Below are 15,149 nucleotides of genomic sequence, written 5' to 3' on the forward strand. Positions count from 1 at the left end.
ATTTTAGACTCCAGTAATGAACAGACTTAAAAATCAATTGGAAACACCAACACGTATTTAAAGCCTATGAAATGAGGCTATTGCGGTTATGGCAGTATCTACACCTAATCAACAGAATGTTTTGTATTTGCATTAATATTCTTTTTTTATACATATATTTGTAAATTTGTTTGGCATTGGAGATGCTGAGATATCTCCCAAGGTGTCCTCAATATACAGTGCCCTCCACTAATATTGGCACCCTTGGTAAATATGAGCAATGAAGGTTGTGAAAAATTGTATTTATTGTTTAACCTTTTGATCTTTTGTTTTAAAAAAATCACAAAAATGCTTTGCTCTCATGGATATCAAACAATTGCAAACACAGCACAGGTTTATCAAAAACAATCTTTGTGTGCAACAATTATTGGCACCCTTTTAGTCAATACTTTGTGCTACCTCCCTTTGCTAAGATAACAGCTCTGAGTCTTCTCTTACGATGAGGTTGGAGAAAACATGTCAATGGATCTGAGACCATTCCTCCATACAGAATCTCTCCAGATCCTTCAAATGGGTTTCAAGTCAGAGGTGGTCATGGGAGGAACTTGATGTTGTGGTCAGTAAACCATTTTTGTGTTGATTTTGATGTATGTTTTGGATCATTGTCCTGCTGGAAGATCCAAACACGGACCATTTTAAGCTTTCAGGCAGAGACAGTCTGGTTTTCATTTAATATCTGTTGATATTTGATGGAGTCCATGATGCCATGTATCCTAACAAAATGTCCAGGTCCTCTGGCAGAAAAACAGCCCCAAAACTTTAAAGAGCCTCCACCATATTTAACCATGGGCATGGGGTATTTTTCCATATGGCTACATCTCTGTGTGCGACAAAACCACCTCTAGTGTTAATTGCCAAAAAGCTCTATTTTGGTTTCATCTGACCATAGAACCGGATCCAATTTGAAGTTCCAGTAGTGTCTGGCACACTGAAGATGCTTGAGTTTGTTTTTCTTGAACCCCTTGCAAACAACTTGTGGTGATGTAGGTGACTTCGGATTGTAGTTTTGGAGACTTTCTGACTCCAAGACAGAACTAACTTCTGCAATTCTCCAGGTGTGATCATTGGAGATTTTTTGGCCACTCGAACCAGCCTCTTCACAGTGCGTTGAGACAATATAGACACACGTCCAATTCCTATTTGATTCATAACATTTTCAGTCGACTCTAACTTCTTAATTATTGCCCTGATGGTGGAAATGGGCATTTTCAATGCTTGTGCTATTTTCTTATAGCCACTTCCCATTTAGCTCAACAACCTTTTGCCGAACATCACAGCTATATTCCTTGGTCTTATCCATTATTATGAATAACTAAGGTAATTTGGTCTATGTGTTACCTCATATTTATACCCGTGTGAAACAGGAAGTCATGGTTGAACAATGTCCTGTTCATTGTCAATCAGGTGAACTAAAAGAAATGTAAAATATCAGTGGGAATATACTTCAAACATATTTCTGTCATATGAATTCATAGGGGTGCCAATAATTGTTGCACATCTATATTTAACAAAGATTTTTTTTTGGATAAACCTGTGTTGTGTTTGCAATTGTTTGATATCCATGAGAGCAGAGCATTTTTTGTGTGTGTGTGAAAATTTTGAACAAAATATCAAATGGTTAAACCATAAAGTCAATTTTTCACAGCCTTCTTTGCTCATATTTACCAAGGGAGGGCACTGTATCTTTCACTAATAAATTTGCTTTCCCAGATATTCCTTTCCCACTCATATGTAATCACAGTAGTCGCAAAATGTGCACAGAATTCATGACAAATGTATCAGCACGTATTAAAGAATTCTAGCTGCACACACCATAGAATTGAAATAAGATTAGCTAATAAAAAAATTTGGTTACTGTCTGTTTCACTTTCCCTTCCACCACTGAATTGCCCCTAGCTGTGAATGTGACTAACATCACATTCAGGGTGTATCTACCTGACCATGATACAGTGGTAACTGTTGATTGACCACCAATGATTTTACTAATCACATGCAAAAGCGATTATGTCACATTTCAACGGAAATGACAGAAATTTCTTTTGTCTATTTTTTTGTCTTATACTTTTGAGGCATACTTCTTGAGGCATTGTAATGCATTAATAACACTTTCATAGCAGTTATTCACAACTCATGCAGAAAAAATCCTGTTAGTTCTCAGAATGTGCAGAACACTAATCACAGAACAAATGATCATATAATATAGCATAGTGTGAGCACTAAATAATTCAGCTGGCCATCAGCAAGTTATATGGCTAACCTGCATTACTAAATTATTACAGAAAGTGTAATCATAAAGAAGGAAGAGAACATTTTTTTTTTTGCAGCTATGCTTAATGAATAAATGAAACACCAGTAGCTTGAGGTGTACTGCCCAATTGTCTATCTTTTCTTACTTGATATTTTATTTCCTTATTCTTTTTTATCCTTATTGTTTTCTTTATTGACTTTCACAAAAGTAAGGCTGCTTTTTATGGTTATCAATCAGTATTATCCTGGATTCAACCTGATTTGTAAATGTAAACGTTGTGTTTTATATCAGGTTTTGCATGAAAGTTTGCGTCAAGCATTGCATGTCAACCGCAGTCCATTCACACTGTACCAGCTACAACTACTGGCAGCAGAAACGGCAACAGTGCACTTTGATTTTAATCTGTTTTGGTAACTATACCGTTTGTTTATCAGTTATGAGTAGGTAAATTTTAATTAAGGGCTTTTTTCTGTTTTGTTTTGTGAGTGAGATTAACTGTTAAATGTGCAATAATGAATGGTATAAGTGTAGTATTAGAGCTACTGAATACCTGTGACCTATAACCATGTCTTTCTCTCTCTGTCACACTGAGTGAGCTCTGCTTTTTAGTAATTACACTTGAACTTACCTGTTGCTTATTACTTCATTAGTGTCCTTTATAAATCAGTCCGTACAGGATTTCGCAGAGTTTTTTTGTGATTGTTTGTTTGAAATTGGCCCAAAATTCTTGATTTTGCGATGGAGTTTTTTGTGCTTATTTGCGGAAAACTACTTGAACTGATAAAATTGCAATTGTGTGAAATTGTTTTGCGTTTGGATTTTGCATTGAAGTTTGTTGGTAAATGAGACCTTTTAGCTGTACTCATGACGCATGTGAATCATAGAGGGCAAATGCCGAAAATCTGCGGTAATGAAAAATTGCAAGCTCCTCCGCATATTGCGAAGTTTGCTTGATTTTGTGTAAATTTCTGCTATTGCGAAATCGCAAAATCCTGGAGGGACTGATAAATGTTGCTTAGTATGGAACACACTGATATACAGGATTATATAATAAGATGTAGGAACACAATTAGGAAGTCTCCTCCACACTCCACCATAGTAGGAACTAAAAGTTTTTGGCAAACTGTCAGGAAGAGTGTGCTAATAAAAAGGACTGGATACAAAGCATTGAAAAAACAAGAAGAGCTCACACTGTTACGCTTTGTCTGCTCTATTATTATAATAACAATATGCCAGCTGTAAATACGAAACTGTTAAACAGTTTCACGAAACTGTTAAACAGCTAGAAATGTGATATGAGTTATGCAGATACAGTACAGGTGACACAATGTAGATTATGATTTTAAATAAAGTGCACAATACATAAAAACTGTGGTTTTGTATTTTCAGTGGCTGAGTTTATGCTTCCCTCATGAGTGAAAAAAACACAAGGGTAGCTTCATGCTCAAGCTGGAAACACGATACTAAAGTGGCCATTGTGGACATCAATACTTTGATTTATATGTTAGTTAACATTAGCTGAATATGGACATTTTGTTGCCTTAAAGATGTTTAAATGTTTGTTTATATATTTATATTTTCAACATGTACAGTTTTGAGACCGTGTTCAGCAGTTATAGGATATCCCCTTTCTTTATTCGTTTTTCTATGTTATTACAATTGTTTCAATAAAGAAATAAAGTCTTCCAAACAACTGCTGTTCCTCCACGGAAGTAAAGGGTCACAACAATATCTCTGGATAACATTCAGACATAATAGCAACATAAATCCTGAAATTTTGCCTGGGGCTCCCACATAATCTAGGTTCGCCTCTGTACCTCATATCCCCTCTGTTGCCAATAGAATGAAAACAGAGTCAGTGGATTCCCACTGCAACCAAACACTTCCGATAACTGGAGATGAGTCTTTCACTTACATCTAGGACTAGGATTTACTCCGGTGCTTTATATCATTGTCTTGCTGCATATTCCAGTTGCTCTTGAGTTTAAACTTATAGACTGAAGATCAGGCATTCTCTGTTAGGATTTTCTGGTAGAGAGCAGAATTCATGTTTCCCTCAATTATTGTAAGTTGCCCAGGCCCTGAAGCAGCAAAGCATCCCCACACCATCACACTTCCACCACCATATGGTGACTGTAGTTATGATGTATCTTTTTGTGGAATTCCTTGTTTGGTTTACACCAGATATAATGGGACCCCTGTCTTCCAAACAGTTCCACTTTTGAATCATTTTGAATCATCAACATTCCCCCAAAAGGTTTGAGGATCATCAAGGTGTGTTTTGGCAAAATTCAGATGAGCCTTAATGTTCTTCAAAGAGCCTTTGGAATAGCTTTGTAACCCTTCCCAGACTGATGTATTTCAATCACCTTCTTCCTCATCATTTCTGGAATTTCTTTCAACTTCTTTCTTTCAAGTTTTGTAGATTTGGGGAATTAGTAACTATGGGGGCAAATACATTTTCACGCAGGCCCAGTTGGTATTGGACAACTTTTTTGCTTCAATAAATAACATTATAATTTAAAAACTGTATTATGTGGTTTCTCAGGTTGCCTTTGTTTTATTTTAGATTTGGTTTTAATTTTTGAAACAATTTAGTATGACACAAAAACAGAATAAATCAGAACAAATACTTTTTCACAGTATGTATGTTTATCTTTGTTAAAATAACAATTTTTAAATCCGCTATTTGTTGGACTTAGCGTACGTCATAAAAGTCCCTCTGAATGATCTGTTGCTATAGAAATGATTAAATTTTGTATTGACACATTAATATAAACATATCAGTTGAATTACAGCACTACTCTCAATGTTTTAATCAGTATTCATTGGCTATAAAAGGAACAGGCTCATCGAAACTGGACAGTTGAAGTTTTTTAAAAAAACAGTTCACGTTTATCCAATCTTCAACTGTCCAGTTTCAATGATCCTATACCCACTATAGATTTAGATTCCTGATCTTGGCTGTCAGGAGTGGAACCTGATGTGTTGTAGATCATCTACCTCAAGGTGTGCCGTGTTCTGAGATGCTTTTCTGCTCACCATGGTTGTAAAGAGTGGTTATTTGAGTTATCGTAGTATTCCTGTCAGCTCAAACCAGTTTGGCCATTCTTATCTGACCTCTTTCATCAACAAGGCACTTCCATACACACAACTGCTGCACATTGGATTTTTTTATTGTGTACGAAGATCCCTGGATATCAGCAGTTTCTGAAATACTCAGACCAGCCCATCTCACACAAAATAAAAAAACATGCCATGGTCACTATCCCCATTCTGATGTTTCAAGTGAACATTAACGGAAGGTCTTGACCTGTATCTGTATGGTTTTATAAATGGCATGAATGAGCAGGTGTATTGGTGTTCATATTAAAGTGGCTATATCAGCATGCACATTCAAATTCTCTCTATTTGAAACCAAATCTGCGTATCTCTTCCTCGAACTGCTAAACACTTAGGCAGAGCCAAGTTTGTGTGGGCAGTATACTCTATAAATTCTCTGGTATCCATGGAGACCAATGGAATATACCAATCAAAACAATTCAGTAAGCATCATATGAAATTTAGCCACTCTGGGGCAAAGAAAAACGTCACAATTTGGTCCGTGAAGAGTCTTGTTGTGATTACCAAACTGAGTTCTTGTTCTGTCTCTGCTATTTATAAACAAACCAATAATCAAATGCTGTGCGAATATGTTAATTGTCTACTACAATTTTTTTTCAACACAAGTATAGATAAAAGTTGTAAGGCTGCTTTTCTTTTACAATACCAATATCCATATTCAATAGTAAATGCTGTTTCTGTAAGCTATGATGTGCTCATGCTTTAAAATAATGATAATGATATATATATAAAAAAAAAAAAAACACCTGAAAGTAATCCTGTTGCAATTCTTTTATAATTACCTGATTGTGATGATTTTCCCTAGTGACTAGATGTCACCTTTGCACAATGTAATAAACTGCGTGTGAATTATCCATTAGCTTGAGGCCACTGTTGTATGAAAAACAAAATCAGCTGAACTGTCAAGTAATATTCACTACATGGTTGTTTTATTTGACAAATGCATAACTTACATAAACTTCTTTCTCACAAAAAAAGTAAAAGTTTTTTTTAGCCATATTGTAGTTGTCAAATCAGCCATATTGTAGAAGTTTTGTCACATCAGCTCATTTACAACTCACTCTTTTCTCATTAGATCATTTTTAAGACACTTGGCAACAGAAATGCACAAAAAATCTGTTTTACTTTTAATTGACACCCAAACACTGATGACAAGCCTTTCATTTCCAACTGGAAGACCTCCGTTTACCTGTCACAAGATATTTGTATTGCACAAACATATTTATATAGCAATTATTTGTTTGGGGCCACACAGTGGGTAGTGTTTCTGCCTCACAGCTCCAGGGTTCCCAATTCAATCCTGAGCTCAGGTGGGATGCCAGTCCATCTCAGGGCACTATGCACACGCACACACACACACACACACACACACACACACACACACACACACACACACACACATTTGAACGCTCATTCACACCTCAGGGCAATTTAGTGTAGCCAGACCACCTATCACAATGTTTTTTGGGAGTTGAAATAAAACTGGAGGAAACCCACAAGAACATGTGGGAGTACATGCTAAACTCTACACAGAGCTCATAACCCTATTGAACCATGGACTCTGGAGCTGTGAGAAGGCAATGCAATCATGCCATCTGTTAATACACTATATGGCCAAACATTTTTGGACACCTGACAATCACACCCAAACATCTGGGTCTTCCCAAAACTTTTGCCACAGTGTTGTAAGCACACAATCATCTAGAATGTCTTTGTATGCTGTAAAATTAATATTTCCCTTCACTGGATCTAAAGCTTTCAAACATTTGCCAAAGTTGGAGTGGAAGAACTCGAGTGGCCTGCACACCATCAACCAACATCAGTGCCAGACCTCACTAATGCTCAGTTGGGTGAAATCCCCACAGCCACAGCAAAATCAAGTGGAATGCCTTCCCAGAAGAGTGGTGGTTATTATACCAGCAAAGAAGGGGAATAAATCTGAAATGGAACGTTCAAAAAGCATATATGAGTATTATGAGCAGGTGTCCAAAAAGTTTGGCCACATAGTGTATGTGTAAACCACATTCCAAATGTTTCAGCAATTGATAAAAATACTATGCTTGATTTTTATATTTTAAGATGAGCAATTTAAATTCCTTATACATCAGTAAGCCAAGTATACAGTATCTTATGTAGGTGTTGACTTGCTAAATTTCATTTGTCTCTATCCAGTGACTGCACTGGGTATTAGTTTGAAAGATCAGTCTGTGTGTTGTGTCCAGGCAAGAGAGCATGACACTTACTGCCCTTTTTTAGTTGCTCTTTTGCTGTAGCAATATTGCTGTAGCATTACAGAATGTTACTTTGTTTATATGAATTTGTGGCATATGTTTCAGTCTCACTGTAATATTAAAAATTCATTAAATATTTACATTGTGTTTTAATCACTTTCAACCAACTCCACTACTGTGGGTAATTTGAACAGTTGTCAACAGCAGCCACATTCACTGTCACCTCACTGTACACCCTGGCTTTGTCAGTGACTTCTTAATATGCCTTTTATTTAAACAGACACATCTCCGGATACTTTGAAAATCAAAATGTTCTAACAGTTTCCATGCTCATGCTGCCAATTTGAGATTCATGAAATGATATGGTAAAGTCAGCAGTACCTGCTACAGATATTACATTATTTTAGTGTGACATGAACAATTTTGTTCATTGTCTTCTATGTATGGGACATAATTCAATATGCCAACTGACTGAAATCACTTCCTTCTACTCTGTATTCTGAATTTCTTTGGATGAGAATTAAAGTTCTTAAATTGCATTTCGGAAGCATCAAGTATGTTATTACTTCTCAGACCACTATGAGTTTTGACTAAGTAAAGTCTTATTTATTTGATGATATCCACAATGCATTTCAGACAGCATTACATTTATATTTACAGTTTAAATCTATCTAGTTTTTATTAATGTTTTATTGTTTCCCTTTTTAAATGGCAAAAATGACAATAGGTGTTCACATATGCAAATGTGTTGGTTTGTTCTTTGATCTCTTTTTTTCTCTTCTTCCTCTTTTTTGTCCCTCCGCTTATCTCCATTTGCAGGGGGTATATTTGAAACTCGGGAGAATGAGCCAGTGAGTGTGGATGAGTTAGCCTTCAAATTTGCTGTTACCAGTATCAACCGCAACAGAACACTAATGTCAAACACTACATTGACCTACGACATCCAGAGAGTGAACTTTTTTGACAGTTTTGAAGCCTCCCGAAGAGGTCAGAATTCAGATCATGCTGTATAGCTATATTGTGGTCTGGACAAAGAGTAATAATTTTACTTTCATTCAACCTTTTCAGTTCACCTGTCTTTCCTTTCTTCTCTCTGTTCTGCATTTTGATTCTGTTGCAACTTTATTTGTGTACTCGTTCTATGTGTTTAATTTTGTTCTGTTCCCTGGTTCTTCTCTCTTTTTGTATTTCTTTTGAAACTCCTTATTGATTTTTGTTACTCCTTTACGCCTGTCCTCTCTCAGTGTGTGATCAGTTAGCTCTAGGTGTTGCTGCAGTGTTTGGCCCTGCTCACAGTTCCTCAGTCAGTGCAGTTCAGTCAATCTGTAATGCCCTGGAGGTCCCACACATCCAGACCCACTGGAAACATCCAGTGGACAACAAGGACTCCTTCTTTATCAATCTCTATCCAGAGCACAACTCCATCAGCAGGGCCATTTTGGACGTTGTGACCTACTACAAGTGGAAGACTCTAACAGTGGTCTATGAAGACAGCATAGGTGAGTCACAGAGACTATTTGACAATGTTTGTGATTGTCTGTACACCAGTATTACACACTTTTCATGTTTTATGATTTCATCCCCCCCCTCCCCCCAGTTTTACATTGTCAGTGTGAGGAGGGGCTTTGATGGGGCACATAAATGTAGTGTCATAATAGTTTGGCAAAGAAATATAAGTAAGGTTCGTACGGTCATGAAAAACCTGGAAAAGTCATGGAATTGTAAAATAGCAATTTCCAGGCCTGGAGATGGTTTTGGAAAAATAAATAAACCCAGAAAGTTTTGGAAAAGTCATGGAAATTTGCTTCAGAAACACATTTATAATAGAATATATGTTTAATTGTTAATACTTTAAACAGTACGATAAGTCACGTCATGTAATATTACGTTCTCTGCATGGGATAACGTCTGGCACAGTTGCAGCTTTTACTTTGAATCAGGGCTGTAACCACCATTGACACTGAGGGGGACATGTCCTCCCCAATAATCCCCCCTGCAATATGTGCTCTGGAGTATACACTGCTATGTATGTTGTTAGGATGACAAAAAGTTACAAGTTTAGAATGAATTGAATGAACGTGGTAACCTGGTTTTCCTGGTAGCCTTTCAGTAAATTCACTTATCTAAGAAACTTATTCATAACACTCCAAGTGGAAGAGTTATCATCCTCGGACTTAAACTAGAACATGGTAAAACGTGTGGATTTGACGTGTGTGTTTTTAGTTTGTGGAGGACAGAGTCATTTATTAAAATAAAACATTATTTGCAAATCTAGTTCTTTAACTATTTTTCTTTATTTGTATAATTTTCTTTTTTGGACAGTAAACCCCCAAGTGTCTGCAACCATTGTATTTTGATAGTAGTCGGTATGTCCAGGTCTGTGCTCAAAAAGTTAAAGGGTAAGTTCACCTAAAAATGAAAATTCTGTTATCATTTACTTACCCGTATGTCATTCCAAACCCAAATACTGTTACTTTTCATAACAATAAAGAAGATATTTTTTTAACTCTTTTTATTAACTCTTTTCCACTCTATTATAGCTATATTCCATAAAATGGCAGAACATTGCAATCATGAGCTTTAAATGTGCACTATAAAAGCTATCTTCCAAGTGGCCATACTAGAGCTTTGTGTCATATGGACTGATTTTATAGTACAGCTGTGTAAACATTTTTCAATACACACAACCTCACTATAGTTATTTTGCTTTTGGTTTGATTTTTCATTCTTATTTTGCATGTTTATATGTATAGTCATGAAAATTTGTCTCAAAAGTCATGGAAAAGTCATGGAAATAAAAATGTGTATGAACCCTATATAAGGCTTATTGGTATTGGCTTAATGCAAAAACACTTGACAACAACATTTAAAAAAAAACCCCACAGTATAATGAAAAGTAGGCAACTTTACACTTTCAGTGCTAAACAAATCTCTTTTTTTTGATAAACATTTACAAAATGGGTGCTGATTTTGTCTTTGGGCATTGATCTTTCCTTTTCAAGCTAACTATTGTTTAAAAAACATCAATTTGTTCATGCTTGCATGTTGATTTTCCTGATGCACATATGCCATTTAAGATAAATTTGGCATTCACAAAATGATTAGTTATAAATCAACCCAGGTATCTGTTATATTGCTCTAACGCACTTCACTCACTTCACTGTAGTTATCACTTTTAGTTAATAAGTAATGATATCCATTATGAGCTAACTTGACAGTTGATGAGTTTCTGAGTGCATTCTAAGCTACATTTATGTTTTAAAAGGAGTGTACAACTACAATCATTCTAAACAGTAATCATTGTAATTTAGCCAGCAGCTGGTGCAGCATTCAACTTTAGTCCAGTGTTGATGTGACTTACATTGCTGCATAGCTTTGCTATGCTAAGCTTCTGGTAACAGCTGGGCCACAGAGTGCATTTTTCTCTCTCAGTGTTTCAACACATGCATAGAGTGTATACTCAGTAGCTGATCATGAGCCCTTTCATGGCAGAAGTATTAATACACCACTGGCTCCCTGCTAGTGAAAGTTATGAAAAATGTTATTAAAAAGTCCAGAAAAAGGTTTTCAAAATTTCTAGACAGTTCACCACTCACTATTTAGTACAGAATTCATGGGTAAGGATGGAATTTTACCTCGTGAGCCCTACTGCTGTTGGGGGGGGGTGAGGATATTTAGCCACTGCATCTGATACGTGATCTCATCTGATCCTCAGAGAGTTGAACTGTTGCTGTTGTTGGCCAAGTAGTCACCCCAAACTGCCACAACTTCAGTGATCCTGAACCTGTTGTCTCCATTTGGCAGCTACGTCTTATGTCATGTGAAGCTTATCAAGACTAGTTGAGATATAATGCAGAATAATGTAAACACTGACTTATTAGCAAACACAGCAGATAAAGTAAAAATCAAACAACAAAAGAAACAAACAAAAAAAATGGCAAATAGGTTTTTATAACAATTATAACATATAACAGTTGATCTCTAGCGGCAGTGGTGGCTCACCTCCAGTCACCTTGTTTTGAAAAGGTGGAGAGACAGGTTATAGCAGTGAGACATGGAACATGGGTACAATCTAATAGCTAGGTGGTAGTTCCAGTTTACGTGATACAGGGTTAAATTGTCTTAAAATCTCAAATGGACAAAAGAATTGGGGACTTTCTCAAAGGCATTATTAGTTTCAGATCCTGGGTGGAGAGCCAGACCATCTCTACTGGTTATAGTTGTGGCACGATGTCAATCTGCTTTGTTTTTTTATTGATTGATGGCTCTTTGAAGTTGGAGGTCAGCTGCTGCCCAGGTTTTCTGGCTTCTCCTTTCCATTCATTGACAGAGGGTACTCAGGGTTCTCCTGACCATGGAAAGATTGATGTTTGGTAACCAAATACACACTGGAATGAGGTACAACCAGTGGAGGAGTGAATCAGGGTAGGTAGCAGCTCCAGTCATGCTGGTTGTTACTGCAGTGTGTTTTGATGAACCTCCCAATTTCTTGGTTTTGGTCAATTCATTCAAAATGCTTGCCATACCTGTGAGGTGAATTGAGGTGACATGTCAGTATGTTACTATGAGAAGCAGGGAGAGCAGTGATAAAATCTACTGTTATGTGAGACCAAGGATGCTGCAGGATGGGTAGTGGTTCCAAGGAGTCCAGTGGTTTGTCTTGGGGTACAGGGCTGTGCACAGACTGGACAAACCTTGTAACATCAGGATATGGCTCAGCAGAATTTGTTTTACACTAACTTGATTATTTGATGAATGCCCAGGTCTTCTGATCTTCTGATGAAAGTGAGCATTTGTTTGATTTTGTCCATGTCTCTGGGAAAAGCAGAGGAAGTGCTTGCCAATAATATAGTAGTATTGGGGCCGAATCCACCTTTGTCGCGACCAAGTCTTTAATCAATCGAGTCTGAGTCGAGCCTGGCCGAGTCCAGAAATATTTGAAATTGCAATTGTAAACTCAACACTGAGCTGTTAAATTTATATTTTCATCTTCACAAACCAATGGCAACATAAATCTAACAAAACATACCATTATTACATCTTGCTATTGTCATTTGATATTTTATTTCATGCACCTCAACTATCAAAAAATGGTTTCAAAGAAAAAAAGGGATATAAAGGTATAAATAGAACTTTTATTATATTATATGTGTATGAAAATGCAAATTTATCTGTTTTGTTATTGTATCATTATATTGTGTCCTCCAGTTCAAGTTGACATTTTAATTATTTGATGCCTCTCCCCCACAGTTATATAGGCTGAGAGAGAATACAGTGTTACATTTAGAGCATGTCATAACAACAAGCTTCATGCTTTATTACTGCTTTTAATCTGTCTATGACAACAAACTCGTTTCTGAACACAGTTCTATTCTTGTAACTTTTTTCATTTTAATTCCCAAAATGAAAAAAACAACAAAAACTTATCAGCAAGGTTTGTGATATTTACTACATTAAGAAGTACATTTCACATTTTACATGAAATTCAAGACTGGAATCACCAAATGCTAATGTTTAGGGGTGGGCAATATGACTACAATCTTATTTCACAATAACAATACGTTTTCTCAGATAGGTTTATCAGTATTCAAGTAAGAAATACTACAGAAATTGAATAAACCAATTAAATGTAAAATAAAATAGACTTCACTATATGACATACAGTGCATCTGTAAAGTGTTCACAGCGCTTCACTTTTTCCACATTTTGTTATGTTATAGCCTTATTCCAAAAGGGATTAAATTCATTATTTTCCTCAAAATTCTACAAACAATACCCCATAATGACAACGTGAAAGAAGTCTGTGTGAAATCTTTGCAAATTTATTAAAAATAAAAAACAGGTACATAAGTATTCACAGCCTTTGTTCAATACTTTGTTGAAGCACCTTTTGCACCAATTACAGCCTCAAGTCTTTTTGAGTATGATGCTACAAGCTTGGCACATCTATTTTTGGGCAGTTTCTCCCATTCTTCTGTGCAAGACCTCTCAAGCTCGATCACGTTGGATGGGGAGCATCTGTGCACAGCCATTTTCAGATCTCCCCAGAGATGTTCAATCGGGTGCAAGTCTGGGTTCAGGCTGGGCCACTCAAGGACATTCACAGAGTTGTCCTGTGGCCACTCCTTTGTTATCTTGGCTGTGTGCTTATGGTCGTTGCCCTGTTGGAAGATGAACCTTCGCCCCAGTCTGAGGTCCAGAGAGCTCTGGAGCAGGTTTTCATCAAGGACGTCTCTGTACATTGCTGCATTCATCTTTCCCTCGATCCTGACTAGTCTCCCAGTTCTTGCTGCTGTAAAACATCCCCACAGCATGATGCTGCCACCACAATGCTTCACTATAGGGATGGTATTGGCCTATTGATGACTGGTGTATGGTTTCCTCGAGACATGACGCTTGCCATTAAGGCCAAATAGTTCAATCTTTGTTTCATCAGACCAGAGAATTTTGTTTCTCATGGTCTGAGAGTACTTCGGGTGCCTTTTTCAAACTCCAGGTGGGCTGTCATGTGCCTTTTATTGAGGAGTGGCTTCCGTCTGGCCACTCTACCATACAGGCCTGATTGGTGGAGTGCTGCCGAGATGGTTGTTCTTCTGGAAGGTTCTCCTCTCTCCACAGAGACACGCTGGAGCTCTGTCAGAGTGACCATCGGGTTTTTGGTCACCTCCCTGACTAAGGCCCTTCTCCCCCGATCGCTCAGTTTGGCCGGGCAGCCAGCTCTAGGAAGAGTCCTGGTGGTTCCAAACTTCTTCCATTTATGGATGATGGAGGCCACTGTGCTCATTGGGACCTTCAGTGCTGCACAAATGTTTCTGTGCCCTTCCCCAGATCTGTGCCTCGATACAATCCCGTCTCGGATGTCTACAGACATTTCCTTGGACTTCATGGCTTGGTTTTTGCTCTGACATGCATTGTTATCTGTGGGCCCTTATATAGACAGGTGTGTGCCTTTCCAATCATGTCCAGTCAACTGAATTTACCACAGGTGGACTCCAATCAAGTTGTAGAAACAGCTCAAGGATGATCAGTAGAAACAGGATGCACCTGAGCTCAATTTTGAGTGTCATGGCAAAGGCTGTGAATACTTATGTACATGTGCTTTTTTTGTTTTTTATTTTTAATAAATTTGCAAAGATTTCAAACAAACTTCTTTCACATTGTCATTATGGGGTATTGTTTGTAGAATTTTGAGGAAAATAATTAATTTAATCCATTTTGGAATATGGCTGCAACAAAAAAAATGTGGAAAAAGTGAATTACTGTGAATACTTTCCAGATGCACTGTATACTGTGATTCCTGTTAAATTTACTGACGTTATTCCGTCAAATGAGTGAGTGAGGGATATTCTCTTTGTCTTTTGTTGTTTGATTAACATTAATGACACAGACATCAGCAGGTATATTAGACTGCTGTCACTTTAAGATCCAATGCACAGATCCAATAAACTGTATTGACACACCTTCGATTTTTTTCCCAACTGTTCACATTTTCTTAAGACATAACCGAC

General features: G+C 37.2%; 1 protein-coding gene across 1 annotated transcript in view; it reads left to right on the forward strand.

The window, feature by feature from the left end:
- Positions 1 to 15,149, forward strand: part of grik1a (glutamate receptor, ionotropic, kainate 1a) — a 61,046-nt gene that overhangs the window by 8,084 nt on the left and 37,813 nt on the right. Inside the window, exons 2-3 of the mRNA XM_047160856.2 lie at positions 8,461 to 8,628; positions 8,886 to 9,140. Of these exons, the coding sequence (XP_047016812.1) occupies positions 8,461 to 8,628; positions 8,886 to 9,140 (423 nt within the window). The remainder of the gene's footprint in view (positions 1 to 8,460; positions 8,629 to 8,885; positions 9,141 to 15,149) is intronic.

Source organism: Ictalurus punctatus, chromosome 16, assembly GCF_001660625.3.
Source record: "Ictalurus punctatus breed USDA103 chromosome 16, Coco_2.0, whole genome shotgun sequence".
NCBI classification, from domain to species: domain Eukaryota; kingdom Metazoa; phylum Chordata; class Actinopteri; order Siluriformes; family Ictaluridae; genus Ictalurus; species Ictalurus punctatus.